General features: G+C 44.2%; 1 protein-coding gene across 2 annotated transcripts in view; it reads right to left on the bottom strand.

Moving 5' to 3' along the window:
• The window catches only part of LOC138663250 (zinc finger protein 420-like), a 66,772-nt gene extending 57,016 nt beyond the window's left edge, over nt 1-9,756 (bottom strand). Inside the window, exon 1 of one of the 2 annotated variants that reach the window (XM_069749422.1) lies at nt 9,680-9,756. In XM_069749422.1, coding sequence (XP_069605523.1) covers nt 9,680-9,706 — 27 coding nt within the window. In that variant the 5' untranslated portion in view covers nt 9,707-9,756. The remainder of the gene's footprint in view (nt 1-9,679) is intronic. The other variant, XM_069749421.1, reaches the window with a different exon arrangement.
• Between the last annotated feature and the right edge of the window lie 7,769 nt (nt 9,757-17,525).

The following is a 17,525-nucleotide window of genomic DNA, read 5'->3' on the forward strand; positions in this document are numbered from 1 at the left end:
AAATTTCCTCTACACTTATTAGCTTTAAAGGGACACTGTCACCTGAATTTGGAGGGAACAATCTTCAGCCATGGAGGCGGGATTTTTGGGTTTTTGATTCACCCTTTCCTTACCCGCTGGCTGCATGATGGCTGCAATATTGGATTGAAGTTCATTCTCTGTCCCACAAAAATTATTTTTTAGCCCCCAGTTTTGTATTTTTCCGAGGGTAACAGGAGAAATTGGACCGCAAAAGTTGTTGTCCAATTTGTCCTGAGTGCGCTGATACCCCATATGTGGGGGGGAACCACCGTTTGGGTGCATGGGAGGGATCGGAAGGGAAGGAGCGCCATTTGGAATGCAGACTTAGATGGAATGGTCTGCAGGTGTCACATTGCGTTTGCAGAGCCCCTAATGTACCTGAACAGTAGAAACCCCCACAATTGACCCCATGTTGGAAACTAGACCCCCAATGAACTTATCTAGATGTGTTGTGAGAACTTTGAGCCCCCAAGTGTTTCACTACAGTTTATAACGCAGAGCCGTGAAAATAAAAAAATCCTTTTTTTTCCCACAAAAATTATTTTTTAGCCCCCAGTTTTTGTATTTTCCCAATTGTGTCCTGAGTATGCTGATACCCCATATGTTGGGGTAAACCCCTGTGTGGGCACACGGGAGAGCTCGGAAGGGAAGGAGCACTGTTTTACTTTTTCAACGCAGAATTGGCTGGAATTGAGATCGGACGCCATGTCACGTTTCGAGAGCCCCTGATGTGCCTAAACAGTGGAAACTGTTATGACCTGGTGGTCAGGACAATAATGGACCTGGTGGTTAAGAGCACACGGAATGACCTGATAGTTACTGATAATAAAGGACGAGCTCTGGGACGTGGGAACTCTGCTGACCGCAATCCCTAATCCTATCAAACACACTAGAAATAGCCGTGGATTGCGCCTAACGCTCCCTATGCAACTCGGCACAGCCTAAGGAACTAGCTAGCCCTGAAGATAGAAAAATAAAGCCTACCTTGCCTCAGAGAAATTCCCCAAAGGAAAAGGCAGCCCCCCACATATAATGACTGTGAGTAAAGATGAAAATACAAACACAGAGATGAAATAGATTTAGCAAAGTGAGGCCCGACTTACTGAACAGACCGAGGATAGGAAAGGATACTTTGCGGTCAGCACAAAAACCTACAAAAAGACCATGCAGAGGGCGCAAAAAGACCCTCCGCACCGACTCACGGTGCGGAGGCGCTCCCTCTGCGTCCCAGAGCTTCCAGCAAGCAAGACAACAATAAAAATAGCAAGCTGGACAGAAAAATAGTAAACCAAAGAAATACAAGCTGGAACTTAGCTTCTGCTGGGAAGACAGGTCACAAGAACGATCCAGGAGTGAACTAGACCAATACTGGAACATTGACAGGTGGCATGGAGCAAAGATCTAAGTGGAGTTAAATAGAGCAGCAGCTAACGAATTAACCTCGTCACCTGTGGAAGGAAACTCAGAAACACCCACCAGAGGAAGTCCATGGACAGAACCAGCCGAAGTACCATTCATGACCACAGGAGGGACCCCGACAACAGAATTCACAACAGGAAACCCCCCAATTATAACTGAAACCCTAATCCAAACACACCCCTAACCCTAATCCCAATGGTAACCCTAACCACACCCCTAACCCAGACACACCCCTAACCCTAATCCCAACCCTATTCCCAACCGTAAATGTAATCCAAACCCTAACTTTAGCCCCAACCCTAAATGTAGCCTTAACCCTAGCCCTAACCCTAATCCTAACCCTAGCTCTAATGGGAAAATGGAAATAAATACCTTTTTTTAATTTTTCCCTAACTAAGGGGGTGATGAAGGGGGGTTTGATTTACTTTAATAGCGGGTTTTTTAGCGGATTTTTATGATTGGCAGCCGTCACACACTGAAAGACGCTTTTTATTGCAAAAAATATTTTTTGCGTTACCACATTTTGAGAGCTATAATTTTTCCATATTTGAGTCCACAGAGTCATGTGATGTCTTGTTTTTTGCGGGACGAGTTGACGTTTTTATTGGTAACATTTTTGGGCACGTGACATTTTTTGATCACTTTTTATTCCGATTTTTGTGAGGCAGAATGACCAAAAACCAGCTATTCATGAATTTCTTTTGGGGGAGGCGTTTATACCGTTCCGCATTTGGTAAAATTGATAAAGCAGTTTTATTCTTCGGGTCATTACGATTACAGCGATACCTCATTTATATCATTTTTTTTTATGTTTTGGCACTTTTATACGATAAAAATTATTTTATAGAAAAAAAATTATTTTTGCATCGCTTTATTCTGAGGACTATAACTTTTTTATTTTTTTGCTGATGATGCTGTATGGCGGCTCGTTTATTGCGGGACAAAATGATGCTTTCAGCGGTACCATGGTTATTTATATCTGTCTTTTTGATCGCGTTTTATTCCACTTTTTGTTCGGTGGTATGATAATAAAGCGTTGTTTTTTACCTCGTTTTTTTTTTCTTACGGTGTTTACTGAAGGGGTTAACTAGTGGGACAGTTTTATAGGTTGGGTCTTTACGGACGCGGCGATACTAAATATGTGTACTTTTATTGTTTTTTTTATTTAAAGAAATGTATTTATGGGAATAATATTTGTTTTTCTTTATTTAGGAATTTTTTTTTTTTTTTTTACACATGTGGAAATTTTTTTTTCAACTTTTTTACCCAGGGGGGACATCACAGATCGCTGATCTGACAGTTTGCACAGCACTCTGTCAGATCACCGATCTGACTTAGAGCACTGCAGGCTTACCAAGCGCCTGCTCTGAGCAGGCACTTGGTAAGCCACCTCCCTCCCTGCAGGACCCGGATGCCGTGGCCATCTTGGATCCGGGACCTGCAGCGAGGAAGGAGGTAGAAGACCCTCGGAGCAACGCGATCACATCGCGTTGCTGTGGGGGTCTCAGGGAAGCCCGCAGGGAGCCCCCTCCCTGCGCAATGCTTCCCTATACCGCTGGCACACCGCGATCATGCTTGATCGCGGTGTGCCGGGGGTTAATGTGCTGGGGGCGGTCTGTGACCGCTCCTGGCACATAGCGTCCCCCCGTGAGCGCGGCCGATCGCACTGGATGTACTATTCAGTCGTTGGGAAGTAGGGCCCACCCCACATGGACGGAATAGTACGTCCAATGACAGAAAGGGGTTAACCTCCCTCTGACCGAATCATGGAACAAATCTGGCATTAAGAGAATTGGGAATATTCACAATGGGATTAAATTCCTTACATTCAGCAAGATAAAATCTAAATACAACTTACCTTCTTCTGAACTGGTCCTTTTTATTATGCTAAAGGACCGTATACAAAAACTGACCAGTAAAGCCTTGAATCTTGAAATCCTTTCTTCACTGCTGTGCAACCTAAACAATAAAAATATTTGGAGCCTAAGTAACCTATATAGTTGCAGCGCCCCAGAGTCCTGGTCGTTGCAGTAATGTCGCTCTGCCACTAAGGGGAGTGATGTTATGTCTGATTGCACTAAAGGAGTTCACCTGACCAGGTATCACAGTCACACATTACACTTCACACTCCGGCCACCAGGGGGAGCAAAAGGCACTATGTATTAGGCCACTCCTCACACTCTGGTAAAACTGGGGGTTGGATAGGAAGTTAGGGAGAACGCAGCCTGGGAGAGCTCCAGGGAGGACCTGTCAGGAGTGGGTTCCTGGAAGGTACCTAGCAGAAGGACAGATTGCTACGGAGCCGCGCCTGCACTACCTTGCGGCGGCATCCTAAGGAAGGACACGAAGCGAAGGATATTGTGGAGAAGTGAGAAACGAAATCGCAGCACAAGGAGATACCAGTAGGAGTCGTGCCCCGAGAACGGCAACATCCTACTGAGGCGCGTAGCCGGGGGCCGGAACGCCGAGGAAGTAACAGACTTCAAGCATTACTTCAAACAGCGGCAGGACAGTTGATTATAGGTTGGCTGTCTACCTTACATCACCTAAGCAGACATAGGGGGCAAGCGTGGAGAGGGGCGTCTCTAGGGTCCCAGAATAGCTCTGAGCCTTCCCGTCAAACGGGTGCGTCCTAGCCAGATATACTTGGGGGACGGAGAGAAGAAGAACGAATACGAAAGTTGTGAGGACTATCCCGAATGCTCAGCAGGGAAGAACTACAACACACAGGCGCTAGTTGGTAGGCACTGATTTCCACCTGCAAAGGGAACTCTGGATGTGCCTTTGGACCGGCCAGACTCAGCCAGCCCTTTTAGCAGTGCTCTGGATTGCGGATCCCAAAGTCTTCAGTAAAACGGTAAAGAGACTACAACCCCGTGTCCTCGTTATTAACTGCGCCTCACATCATCGCTACCTACACTACTGGGAAGCCCTGGGGAAACACTTCACCTGTGGGAAGGTATTCCATCTAGCTGCCATTCCATCACCCCAGCGGACCCCTAAGCAGCGTCGGTCACCCTGACCGAATACCACAGGTGGTGTCACAAACCTTGACAAACTTACATCACCCTTTCATTGGACGCCCCTTAGCAGGGTCACAGACCGGGTCCAGCCACGGCCCTGCGTCTGGGGGCGCACCATAGTTACTTTATCAAGGACAATGTTCGATCTAAAAACATATATATGAAGAGGTGGGAGTCAGGCCTTGGTACAGGCTTGCGAACTGAACAATGGGATAGCACTATAAAAGAACATACCAGTCAAACATATCAATGGCGTTCCACGAGTCCTATTGTAAAATAATGACAAGATGGTATCTAACTCCCATCATATTGTCACATATAAACCAGGAACACTCTCCCTTAGGGCAGTCCCACACGTCCAGATAATTCCGGTACCAGAAAAAAATCGATACCGGAATTATCCGTGTCCGTGTGCCCTACGTTTCTGTGGTACATCAGTGTGGCACATGTGTGCCGCCCGTGTGCCCACTGGGGACCACACGGAGCGTGCCGGAGACAGAGCTAAAGTTTAGCGCTGTCCCCGGCATCGTGCTGAAGCTCCATTCATATGTTCCCTGCAGCAGCGTTTGCTGCAGGGAACATATGAATATTAGTGTTTAAAATGCAGATTCAGGTCCCCCCCCTCCCACTGTGATTAAAATACTCACCTAGCTTCCGGATCCCTCGCCGCAGCGTCCTCTTCTGGCCGCATCGCCTCCTGTATGCGGTCACGTGGGGCCGCCGATTACAGTAATGAATATGCGGCTCCGCCCCTTTGGGAGGCGGAGACGCATATTCATGATTTTAATCGGCGGCCCCACGTGACCGCATACAGGAGAAGCTGCGGCTGGAAGAGGACGCTGCGGCGAGGGATCCGGAAGCTAGGTGAGTATTTTAATCACAGCGGGGGGGGGGGGGGGGGAAACACCTGGATCTGCATTTTTAACACTAATATTCATATGTTCCCTGCAGCAAACGCTGCTGCAAGGAACATATGAATCGTGGCTTCAGCACCAGTGGGGGGGAGAGTGCTTAATGTAGCGCTGTCTCCTGCATGGCACACGGACTGCACACGGACAATGTCCGTGTGCGGTACGTGTTTTACACGGACCCATTGACTTTAATGGGTCCGTGTAATCCGTGCGCTCCCACGAACACTGACATGTCTCCGTGTTTGGCACACGGAGACACGGTCCGCAAAAAAAATCAATGACATCTGAAAAGATGCATTGATTTTTATGTGTCTATGTGTGTCAGTGTCTCCGGTACATGAGGAAACTGACACCTCACGTACCGGAGACACTGACGTGTGAGACTGGCCTTATGTTGGAGAGACTGCGGACAACAGAGTAATCTCTCACTTTTTTGGGGGGTTGTCCGAAAATAAAAAAATCTCTGGTTCCAGGTATCGCGCCATATTAACTCCTTTTCTGAAAACTTTATGATCACCCCTCGAAGGGAGCTTCTTTCCCTTGACATGGAGCAATTTGACCCCCAGTTAGATATGTCATTATACAGATCCTCCTAGTTGTCAAAAATGCATTGGCATTCTGGTGGTAAAAAAATGAAACACCCAAATTCTCAGATATTTTGGACAAAATTCACCAACATAGCGCTCTGGAATGGAGATTTGCGGTTAACAATAGCAGTGTTTACAAATATTCTAAGAAATGGAAGATCTGGAACAGCAAATTTAAGGTTTAAAATTGCCATTTTGTGCCTCTTTCCTTGGAATTGTATACATTTAAGTATGACATCTACATACAACATTCTTCAAATTGCAAATCAGTATTTGTTTGTTAGAGACTGTTATTAGGGTTCTCTAATTTTATTAATCTCTTCCTCTGTCCACTGTTAACCCTTCCCTCATTTCCCTAATCCCAGTTTTTAATACAAAATCTAATAAAAATATTTTAAAAAGAAACATGAAAATATGGGACTAGTGTATGCAATGTTACTGTGCAAAAAGGGAAATAATAAAAGTGCAGATGTGCTGCTAAATACTAAACTGAAAATTATCCCAATTGTAAATGAGGTTTTTTGCTGTTATTGTGAACAGTTAAGCAAATTAAAGATTAAATGATGTCTAAAAGGCAAGATGTCACATTTCCCTTTTATTTTAGCCATTTTTTACATTTTAAAAAGTACAAAAAGGAAAAGGGGGTGATGAAAAAGTTTGGGCACGCTTGGAGATTTGTGTGTTGAGATAATTTTGACCCAGGTTTCACACCTTAATTAGCTTGTTAGGGTTACGGCTTGTTCACTATCATTGTTAGCAAAGGCCAGGTGATGCAAATTTCCCAGCTTTGTAAAAACCCAGCCTCCTCTAACCTTGTGCCAAAAAACAGCAGTCATGGGTTCTAAGCAGCTGCCTAGCAGGGTGGAGGCCCACAAAGCTGGAGAAGGATATAAGAAGATAAACCACCTTCTTTGACCACTTCACCACCTGGCTACTTCATTTCCTTTCTGCGGACATCCCCACTATCATCATGGGCGATTTCAACATCCCCATGGACACTTCCCTCTCAGCTGCCACTAAACTTCTATCTCTCACTTCCTCCTTCGGCCTCACTCAATGGTCTTCTGCAGCCACTCACAAAGATGGTTACACACTGGACCTCATCTTCACCCGCCTCTGCTTCCTATCTAACCTCTCTAACTCACCTCTTCCACTCTCTGACCACAACCTTCTCACATTCTCATCTCTCTCCACTCCATGTCTACAATCCCCACCGCACAAACTTTCACACCCTCGCAGAAATCTTAAACATCTTGACCTACATTCATTCTCTGAATCCCTCCTCCCTCTCACAGACATAAGTTCCATACACAATGCGGATGACGCTGCAGCTCTATATAACACCACAATAGCTGTAGCTTTGGAATCTGCTGCCCCACTTACACATACCAAAGCTCGCAAAATCAACAGACAGCCCTGGCACACCAGCCTGACCAAAGAACTGAGGCGAGCTTCCAGGGTTGCTGAGCGCAGATGGAAAAGATCCCACTCCAACGAGCACTTCATCGTATTCAAACAGTCCCTCACTACTTTCAAGACCACACTCGCCACAGCTAAACAAACCTACTTCTCATCTCTCATATCCTCTCTGTCTCACAACCCTAAACAGTTATTCAACACCTTCAATTCTCTCCTCATTCCCCCAGCACCTCCTCCCTCCCCACTCATCTCTGCTGAAGACTTTGCCTCATTTTTCAAGCAGAAGATTGATAGCTGAGTGGTCAACAACCCCCAGAGCCCTTCCTCCCGACTTGCCAGCCCTCCACCTCCAAAACCAACTTCTCCACCATTACAGAAGATCAACTCTCCACTCTACTCTCAAGATCGCATCTCACCACCTGTGCACTTGACCTGCTCCCATCCTACCTCATCCCAAACCTCACCACAGTCTTCATCCCAACCCTAACCCATCTCTTCAACCTATCACTAACAACTGGTGTTTTCCCCTCAAGCTTTAAACATGCCTCCATCACACCTATCCTCTGTATCTAGCTATCGCCCTATATCACTTCTCCATTATGCCTTCAAACTACTGGAACAACACGTTTACCTTGAACTGTCCTCCCATCTCTCTTCTTGCTCCCTCTTTGACCGCTTACAATCTGGCTTCCGGTCACATTCCACTGAAACTGCCCTAACTAAGGTCACCAACGACCTCTTAATCGCCAAGAGCAAGCAACACTACTCTGTCCTCCTCCTCCTCGACCTGTCGGCTGCCTCCTTTGACACAGTGGACCATTCCCTATTATTACAGACCCTCTCATCCCTTGGCATCACAGACTTGGCCCTATACTGGATCTCATCATACCTAACAGACCGGACATTCAGCGTCTCTCACTCACACACCACCTCCTCACCTCGCCCCCAATCTGTCGGAGTCCCACAAGGTTCAGTCCTTGGGCCCCTGCTCTTCTCCATTTACACCTTTGGCCTGGGACAGCTCATAGAATCTCATGGCTTTCAGTATCACCTCTATGCTGATGACACACAGATCTACATCTCTGGACCAGATATTACCTCCCTACTAACCAGAATCCCTCATTACCTCCCTCCAGAAACCAGAATCCCTCATTGTCTGTCCACTATTTCATCCTTCTTCTCCGCTAGATTTCTCAAACTTAACATGGACAAAACAGAATTCATCATCTTTCCCCCATCTCACACGACCCCCCAACGAACCTAACCATTACAGTAAATGGCTGCCCACTCTCCCCTGTCCCACAAGCTCGCTGCCTCGGAGTAATTCTTGATGCTGATCTCTCCTTCAAACCACATATCCAAGCCCTTTCCACTTCCTGCCGACTTCAACTCAAAAATATTTCACGAATCCGTTCATTCCTCAACCAAGAATCTGCAAAAACCCTAGTCCATGCCCTCATCATCTCTCGCCTTGACTACCTTAACCTCGTGCTCTGTGGCCTCCCCTCAAACACTCTCGCACCCCTCCAATCTATTCTAAACTCTGCTGCCCGACTAATCCACCTGTCCCCCCGCTATTCCCTGGCCTCTCCCCTCTGTCAATCCCTTCACTGGCTCCCCATTGCCCAGAGACTCCAGTACAAAACCCTAACCATGACGTACAAAGCCATCCACAACCTGTCTCCTCCATACATCTGTGACCTCGTCTTCCGGTACTTACCTACACGCAACCTCCGATGCTCACAAGATCTCCTTCTCTACTCCCCTCTTATCTCCTCTTCCCACAATCGGATACAAGATTTCTCTCGCGTATCACCCCTACTCTGGAACCCTCTACCACAACACATCAGACTCTCGCCTACCATCGAAACCTTCAAAAAGAACCTGAAGACCCACCTCTTCCGATAAGCCTACAACCTGCAGTAACCACCGATCGACCAAACCGCTGCATGACCCGCTCTATCCTCACCTACTGTATTCTCACCCATCCCTTGTAGATTGTGAGCCTTCGCGGGCAGGGTCTTCTCTCCTCCTGTACCAGTTATGACTTGTATTGTTTAAGATTATTGTACTTGTTTTTATTATGTATACCCCTCCTCACATGTAAAGAGCCATGGATTAAAGGGCGCTATAACAATAAATAATAATAATAAAGCGTTTTCAAGTTGCCCTTTCCTCAATCCTAAATGTAATTAAGAAATAGCAGTTAACAGGAACAGTGGAGGTCAAGATAAGGTCCGGAAGACCAAGCAATATATTTCTAATATTAATGCGCCAGTAATGGGGAATCTCCACATACCTTCACTTGCAGAGCTGTACACCACATATATGGCAGTTCCGTGCGCACAGGACCTGTGATGAGGTCACAGGAGGGGAGGAGTCAGTGGTCACATGATCGGGGGCTTCATTGTGTGCAGGACTCTGCTGTGCTGCTTATAATGTTGCTGGAAGAGCTGAAGTTTATGTGTGGGGTCAGGAGGGGTTTAGTCTTGATGTAGCCGAGCCGTGTGTGTACGGGGTGTACGGCGCGGAGCCGCGTGTGTACAAGATATATGGAGTGAAGCTGCCTGCGTACAGGGTGTGTTCAGTGGAGCTACGTGTGTACCAGGTGTACGGTGCTGAGCGGTGCGTGTACAATATGTACAGAGCAGAGTTGTTTGTGTCTTTATCTTTTTATAAATTCTCTTAATTTTACACATAACTATTTGATACATTATACACAGCAAAACCACAGTAAATGTAATAACAATTGGATTAGGTAATACATTTCCTGCTGCCATTTTTCCTGCAGACTGTGACCAGCTAGTTACTGATACTAAATTTCTCCACCAAGATGAGCCTGACATACTCGTCCACTCATGTTCAATATCATTTCAATTCCCTTGTTCATGTCTGAATACAATTTCAGCTTCTTTTCTTTGTTTTGTTAACACATTTAACAAACACTTGCCTTTTTTTTTATCTATTTTGTCCACAAATCCCAAGGAAAATTATTTGTGACAATTTGAACTGTATCGGAAGGATTTTCAGATTTCTTCAGCCTGTTGATGTAATATTAATACTTCCTTCCTTCTTTGTGAGAGTTTTCACATTTCCCCCAATACAATATAAACCTATTGTCAGACTTTCGGCTTGTACACAAGATGAAAAAAATGCAGAAACAACTTCTATTTCTGACATAACTTGGAAACAAATCTTGTCTGCGCTTACTGGTGTCACCAAATCATGTATCGTGTGTACATTCTCCACTCTGGCAGGTCATGAGGTATGATTATGGAAACATGAATAATTAATTACTTTATCCTGTCCATTACCTTAGACATTTCTTCATGCTTACATTTTGTTTCTAATTGTTCAAGTGCAGCTCAATACAGCATTTTACACCATAACCCATTAAAATGTTTCCGGTAATATCTACTGAATCGTCTGGTATGTCTTCATCTATTAGGTTTTGTAGACTAGATCCTCTTGGTTTCTGTCAACGTAGAGTTCTTTTGAAAGGTTCATTCACTTCACTAGTATTCGTTCCATGATGTAAAATATCTTCTGCGTAGATCACAGGTGAATTAGTACAAAGTAGTAGAAATTTGATTCCCTTCAGTAGCTTTTCCTGGGAAATGTCTTCTTCTCCTGAAGGTTTGGGGTGGCATCCCTTCCATCAAGAACATGGGGTTTCATATTCCAGCTCTTATTGGAATCCATTTCTTCCTAAAAGAAATGCAGTATCATTATTTTGCAACATACAATTTGCATTGATCGACATGTACCCACACTCTGTTGTCTGCGGGTATTTTTAACCACATTAGATGCTCGTTGCACAAGAATCATACCTTGTCCCATGGTTTAAATGATCTCAAATGGACCTTCCCAGTAACTTTCCCATGGTCCACTCTTCCTGAAAGCTTTAATCATCACTAGAGCCCATTTCTTGAATTTGGATTCATATGGTAGCTCCATTCTCTGCATTTTTGATGCAGCATGTGGAAGAATGGTTGTCAAGGTTTGCTGCAACAATTGCAACCATTTGGACCTTGCAACAGCATCTTTTTGAGGTGTGGACGAAAATGGTTCATGTGGAAAAGTTAATGGCATTTTTCTTCCCGTCATTAGTTCAAAAGGAGTATTTTGGCAATTCTGGATTTTATTGTTCTATTCATCCTTTCCAGCGGACTGTGGATGGTAAGGTACATGGAACTGTTGTTGTACCCCTAGAATAGTACAAACTACTTGCACGATTTTTCCTGTAAAGTGACTTCCTCTATCGGAGGAGATCATTCTTGGGATCCCCAAGTACAAAAGACATGATTAACTAATGCTCTAGCTGAAGACAAAGCATCATCTTTCCTGACATGTAATATTTCAACCCATTTAGAAAAAAACGTCTACTACAACCAATACATACCTGAGAACATTTTTACCTGATGGTACCGGACCAATGTAGTTGATTTGTAACGTAGACCATGGACCATCTGCAGGTGTGGTTCGGAGTAGTGGCGGTTTCTGTCCTTTTGGTCTTGGATTAATTTGGCCACAAATGAGACATAATTGAACAATACTTTGTACAGTCTCTTCCATCTTTTCCCAGTAAAATTTCTCTTTGACATTGCCTAACAATTTCTGTTGACCCAAACTTTCACGATTATATCTTGTGAACTCAACCTGTAGATGTTTTGGTACAACAGGACGCAACTCTCCATTTAAGTCATGACACAAAACCCCATTTTCACAAAAGAAGGGAGGTTTTGGATCAACCCGGGAAACAAGAGTTGGGTCTTTTTCTTGTTCTTCCACAAAAGGAGGGATATGCATGTCTGTTCTTTGAACTGCTAAAATCTCAAGAGGTTCAGGTTGAAACATTTCTTCTCCTGTCAGGGCTGCCTCTTTGGCTAACACATCTGTGGTTGTATTTCCAACAGATAATTCATCAGATTTTTTATGGGCAGGGACTTTGACAATAGCAAAACAAATAGGGTTTTTTGATGCTATCTCAAAAATTTTTTCAGTGTGTCACTATATACAAGAGTCTTATTAGAAGAATCTACATAGCCTCTCTTTTTAACAAACTGGCAAATAATCTGTCAGTGATCTAACAACATAGCAGACATCACTGTAGATTATAATGGGACACTGATCATCAGCTTCGTTCAGCTGTAGTACTATTTTTACCACTTCTAACTCTGCCCTTTGAGCTAAAAAATGACTTGGTAATTTGCGTTTTACAACCTGTCCTCTTTTGGGATAAAAAATGTCATATCCTGAATAATAGTGCCCATCTGAATAGAATCTGGAGCCATCTACAAAAATTGGTTCATCTGTTGCCTCTGGCTTCCGTCTGAAAAGCGATGGACTAGGATCATGAAAAGACTGTAAACAATCATGAGTTTGTCCTTCATATTGCATCAACTGAGGAAGAACATATTTGGCCTTATAATCTACCTCAATTTGTTTGGGAGACAATGACAATTACCAATGATCAAATCTCTGTGACACACCTGGGATATTGTTCTCAAAGAGAAGTTTTAGTGTAGAATGAGGAGTTTGTAAAGTAATTTTGTTGAACCCAGCAAAGTGTTCAGTTGCTTTGACTGCACCTACCAAGTGTCTTGCACATGTCTCAAACCCTCTTTCAACGGTTGAGAGCTTAGAAAAGTAGCCCAAAATTCTCCAGTCTTCTCCCTACAACTGTAACAGCACAGCAGACACAGATGTCTCTGATGTGTGTACTTGCAAAGCAAATGGAGCCGAAGGATCTACTGTGGACAAAGCAGGTGCATTTTGTAAATTCATTTTCAATTGTGCAAATGAGGTTTGTTGTTCATCACCCCAAGGACCAAAGTAATCACTATTTTCACCTTTTAAAAGATCATAGAGGCCTGCAAAACAGATACTGCTCATCCAAGAAAGTAAATGCAAACTTGTACTGACAACTCTTTTCAAGAGGTATACTGAAAAAAACATTACTGATATCCAGTACAGAGAAGTGTTTGGCCTTTGCATTCAGCCTTGCCATCATGTCATGAGTATCTGCAACAATGGGTGCTACATTGGGAGTATGTTTGTTAAACATCCGCAAATCCAATATCATTCGATAAGAACATCAGATTTCAAGACACCACAAAGGATTGTTACTGACAGAATTAGCCTTTCGGATGACACCTTGATCTAACAATTCCTGTATGATCTTTGACATAGAATCAATTGATTCTGGAGGCAATTTATACTGACGTTGTGGTGGAAGATCTTGCCCTTCCACATTTACAACAACATCCTTCATTGTACCAACCTCATTCCTGAACAGAGCCCAAAGAAAAGGAAAAAGCTGTACAATTTCTGTCAGTACCTCATCACCACCAGTTTCAGGACACAAATGATCTGTTGACACAACATCATTTAAGCAAATACTTCCAACATGGCTATAATCACTAGGGTCAATGATTTCAGGTTTACAACCATTAGAATCTTTCCAGATCACTTGATTTCCTAGATCGACTACCCATCCGAATCTCTGCACAAAATCTGTGCCAAATATATTTTCAGAATCACGACAATACCAAATGTCAATTCCTGTTTTGATAGGTATTTCCAATGTCACATTGGTAACTAAGGTTGCTTTAGTTCCACTTTTTCCACTAAAACCAACAATTGTACAAACTGCTGAATTTGGTTGTAGTTTCAAATCAAGATTTGTAATACTTAATTGAGCTCCTGTATCAATAAGAAATACAACATTCTGTCCTGCTAAATTTCCTTTGATAAATGGTCTTCCACAGTCATCCAATGTAACGAGTCACAAATTCCAATGGATGGGGTGTAGGAGTAGTCTGTGATTGTCAGAAAGATGGAGGAGATGGGAGAAGACCAATGTCCTTTTTAAAAGCACTTGGAATTCTATTCCTTGACTCAGTCTCCTTCACGGTCATCTCTCTGATCTGTCTGATTAATGGTGCATACGGTGACTGCGTTTGTCTGTTATCAGTGTGAGTGGGTGCAGAAGAATGTTATGGAGGTGCAGAAGAATGTAATGGAGGTGCGGAAGGTTTGGTGGATGATTTTGGCATGAGTCCGTTTTCCCTTCCAAGCTTTCCTGTTCCTTGTGTACCTGTCTCTGATTCTGCTCTCAAGAATTTTCTGCACTGCCACTTTAAGTGTCCATGTATTCCACAGAAATAACAATGGATATTGTTCCTTTGTGTAGTATTTTTACCTCTATGATCAATGTAATCTCTGTTCTTGGATGTTACTGTGGGTCTAGGTTTCAGCTGACTCTTTCTCATTAACTGCAGCTATTTTAGCCTTGACCTGATTTTGTTTCATGGATCTCCTTACTTTGTCAATAAAAACTGTTGCTTCTTCCAATGATGGCTGAGCATTAGCCAATTGCTCTGAGGCAAGATCTAAATATTTGAACTTTTTTTTACAAAAAATCTGATCATGGATGTTGGCTCCGGATGAGGCCTAAGATCCACCACCATCCTATAGGTCTGTTCAAATTTTACCAAAAAATGCAAATGGCTCATCATTAATATTAGTTCACAGACTTCCAAGAACATCAATTGTAGGAGTGGATTTGCCTGTAAAGAACAAATTTAATTGTCTAAGTCTGTCTTCTTTTGTACTATGTGTCAATTCATGATCCTCATTTAATCTGGGTGTGGTCTGTAACCTTTTTCCCATATGTGAGGGTAAACATACTTTGAATATCTTGTTTTTTTGTTCATAATTAAGATTGAATTTATCTGTGTTTGTTAGGGGTCGAGTTCCCGCTTCTGCACAGGGGGAATCTCGAGCCACTTCCGCTGCGGTCTCCCATTCTTGTCCAGCCGCAGTGGAGCCTGCTCAGCAAGGACGTCGGTCCCAGCGTCTTGCTCATTCTCACTCTGTTCTGAGAGTTAGTGCTGCTTCTCCAGTCTCTGCCATTAAAGTCAGTGCTGGTCAGCAGCGAGCGGACTTCTCTGGGACTAAGTCCTTGTCTGCATGTACTGAGCATGCCCAGCGTAAGGTCTCCCGTTGGAGATCGAGGGTCATGTGCTCAGGCTCTGCAGCACATTCCATTGGTCCTCTTGGCAGGTCCTAGAAGGGCAAAAGTGCTGTGGCCACTTCCTGTGCTGCTGCTATTTAAACTGCGCATGACCGCACGGCCATGCGCTAGTATTGTCAAACAATTGCTAATGTGTGTATGTTGTGAGTGCAAGTCGTCCTTGGAAACCCCTACCCTATTGAATGTCTGTTCGCGGAAGGTGTATGGCTGCTACCTAGCGCCCGACTTAGCCTACAGCACTAAACACACATCTCAGCGTCCTGTAGCTGTGCCTGCCAGTACGGCGCCGTGCGCCTGCCTTGCGCTTTCCATACCCGAGTCTGGGTGGTTAGTGGCGTCCGTTAGTGCGGCATCGCTCGCACTCTTGTGCACTTATATTTCTTAAGGTACTCTACACACCCAGTTGCGGTGTTACGCCAGCAAGGGTCTAATCGGGCTCCAATCCCTTCTGGGGTTAAGTCCGCTGACCACTTGCTCGCGCACTAGTGCGGTACTGCGGTCCTGTGAATTAACAGGATCGCTTTCTTCACGCTGGGTGAGGTTTAACCCACGCGTGTATCCTTTAGTGTACCGCCATATTGTCCGTCTTGCTAGCTGCAGGGTCTTTTACCTGCACGGTGGACCTCGGACTGCGAACGCACCTAGTTTCTTACCATCTATACTTGGTGCGTTCCGCCAGTCCTTAACAGTGTTTGATTCAATAATGTAGGCGTTATATAAGGCATCCATCTTGTCATTGAAGTTTGGAGTGTCTTTTACAATTTTCATTAACTGATCGTGTATTTTCAGATTAATGCGCGCTGCTGTCATGTGATTTTTTCCATTGTAGTTCATCTGCCTGTAAATCCACTGAAACATCTGGATTTTGTGTGTCGTGTCTGGTACCAATGATGTGGCGGCATTGTCTTCATGTTGGTTTGATCGTGTAACAACAGAAGCCTTTTTTTTATCTTGGTGCAATTTGGACAATAATTCTGTTCGAGTATCAATTTGATCTTCCAGTTGTTCAACATGTTCTGACAATGGAAGTAATCCCCGTCAGACTCTTGTGTGTCACCTTGTGGGTCAGTATTAGGCTAATTTCACATTTGCGGATGAAGGGCTGCGTACGTCCTCCGTGAAGCTCCACCCACCACCGTACCTCCTCCGGTCAGCTCCGCCTACGTCGGCATGCGTACCCTATATTTACCATTAGGTACGCAGGCCATGCCTATGTATGCAGATGCCTCCACATGCGTCGTTTTGATGGTGCGGCAACCTGCGCCAAACGCAACGAGTTGCAATTTGGTGCGGTCGCCGCACCGTCAAAACGATGCATGTGGAGGCATCCGCATACATCCGCATGGCCTGCGTACCTAATGGTAAAGATAGCGTACGCACGCCGCATGCCGACGTAGGCTGAGCTGAGAGGAGGAGGTGTGGGAGTGGGCGGAGCTTCACAGAGGACATACGCAGCCCTCCATCCGCAAATGTGAAACTAGCCTTACCAATCTCTTGTGTGATAGTACATGCTTTATGCATTTGTGCATGACATTTTTAAGTTTTCTCTGTAACTTTTTTACTGAAAAAAACTTCTTATCAATTTTAAGATTCTCAGCTTCACATTGGCTATACAAACTAGACCATAATTGTGAATATGTATGGCTATGAACAAACTTAAACTCTATATTACTTTTCTTAGAATAATCATGAATAAAATCCATTTTCTCACCTATGGAAAATCTTTTCCTCTCCTGGATTAATACAATCGTCAATGAATGGTCCTCTGTGTCTTTACTGATTCCTCAGACCTCCATCTGGATGGGACACATGCAGCTCTTTATGGCTGGAGACACGAATCCTCATGGTCTGTAGATTCTGTCTGATCCTTATGACGTGAAATAGTGAAATTCCTGTACCTTGAACAACAGGTGTTTAGCAGAGCTCTCCTCCGTGTGCAAGGGAAAGGAATCCACACATAATAGTACAAAAATCAGATTTGGCTGGGCTCGCCATAATGTTAGAAAAATAACACTTTCTTACTTTTTTGTAAGTAAGAGCACGGTGAGGATAGAAAGGAAATTGAGGATTCAATGGTGTGGATAACACAAATCTTGTTTAATGTTCA

Source organism: Ranitomeya imitator, chromosome 2 (genome assembly GCF_032444005.1).
Source record: "Ranitomeya imitator isolate aRanImi1 chromosome 2, aRanImi1.pri, whole genome shotgun sequence".
In the NCBI taxonomy this organism is placed as follows: domain Eukaryota; kingdom Metazoa; phylum Chordata; class Amphibia; order Anura; family Dendrobatidae; genus Ranitomeya; species Ranitomeya imitator.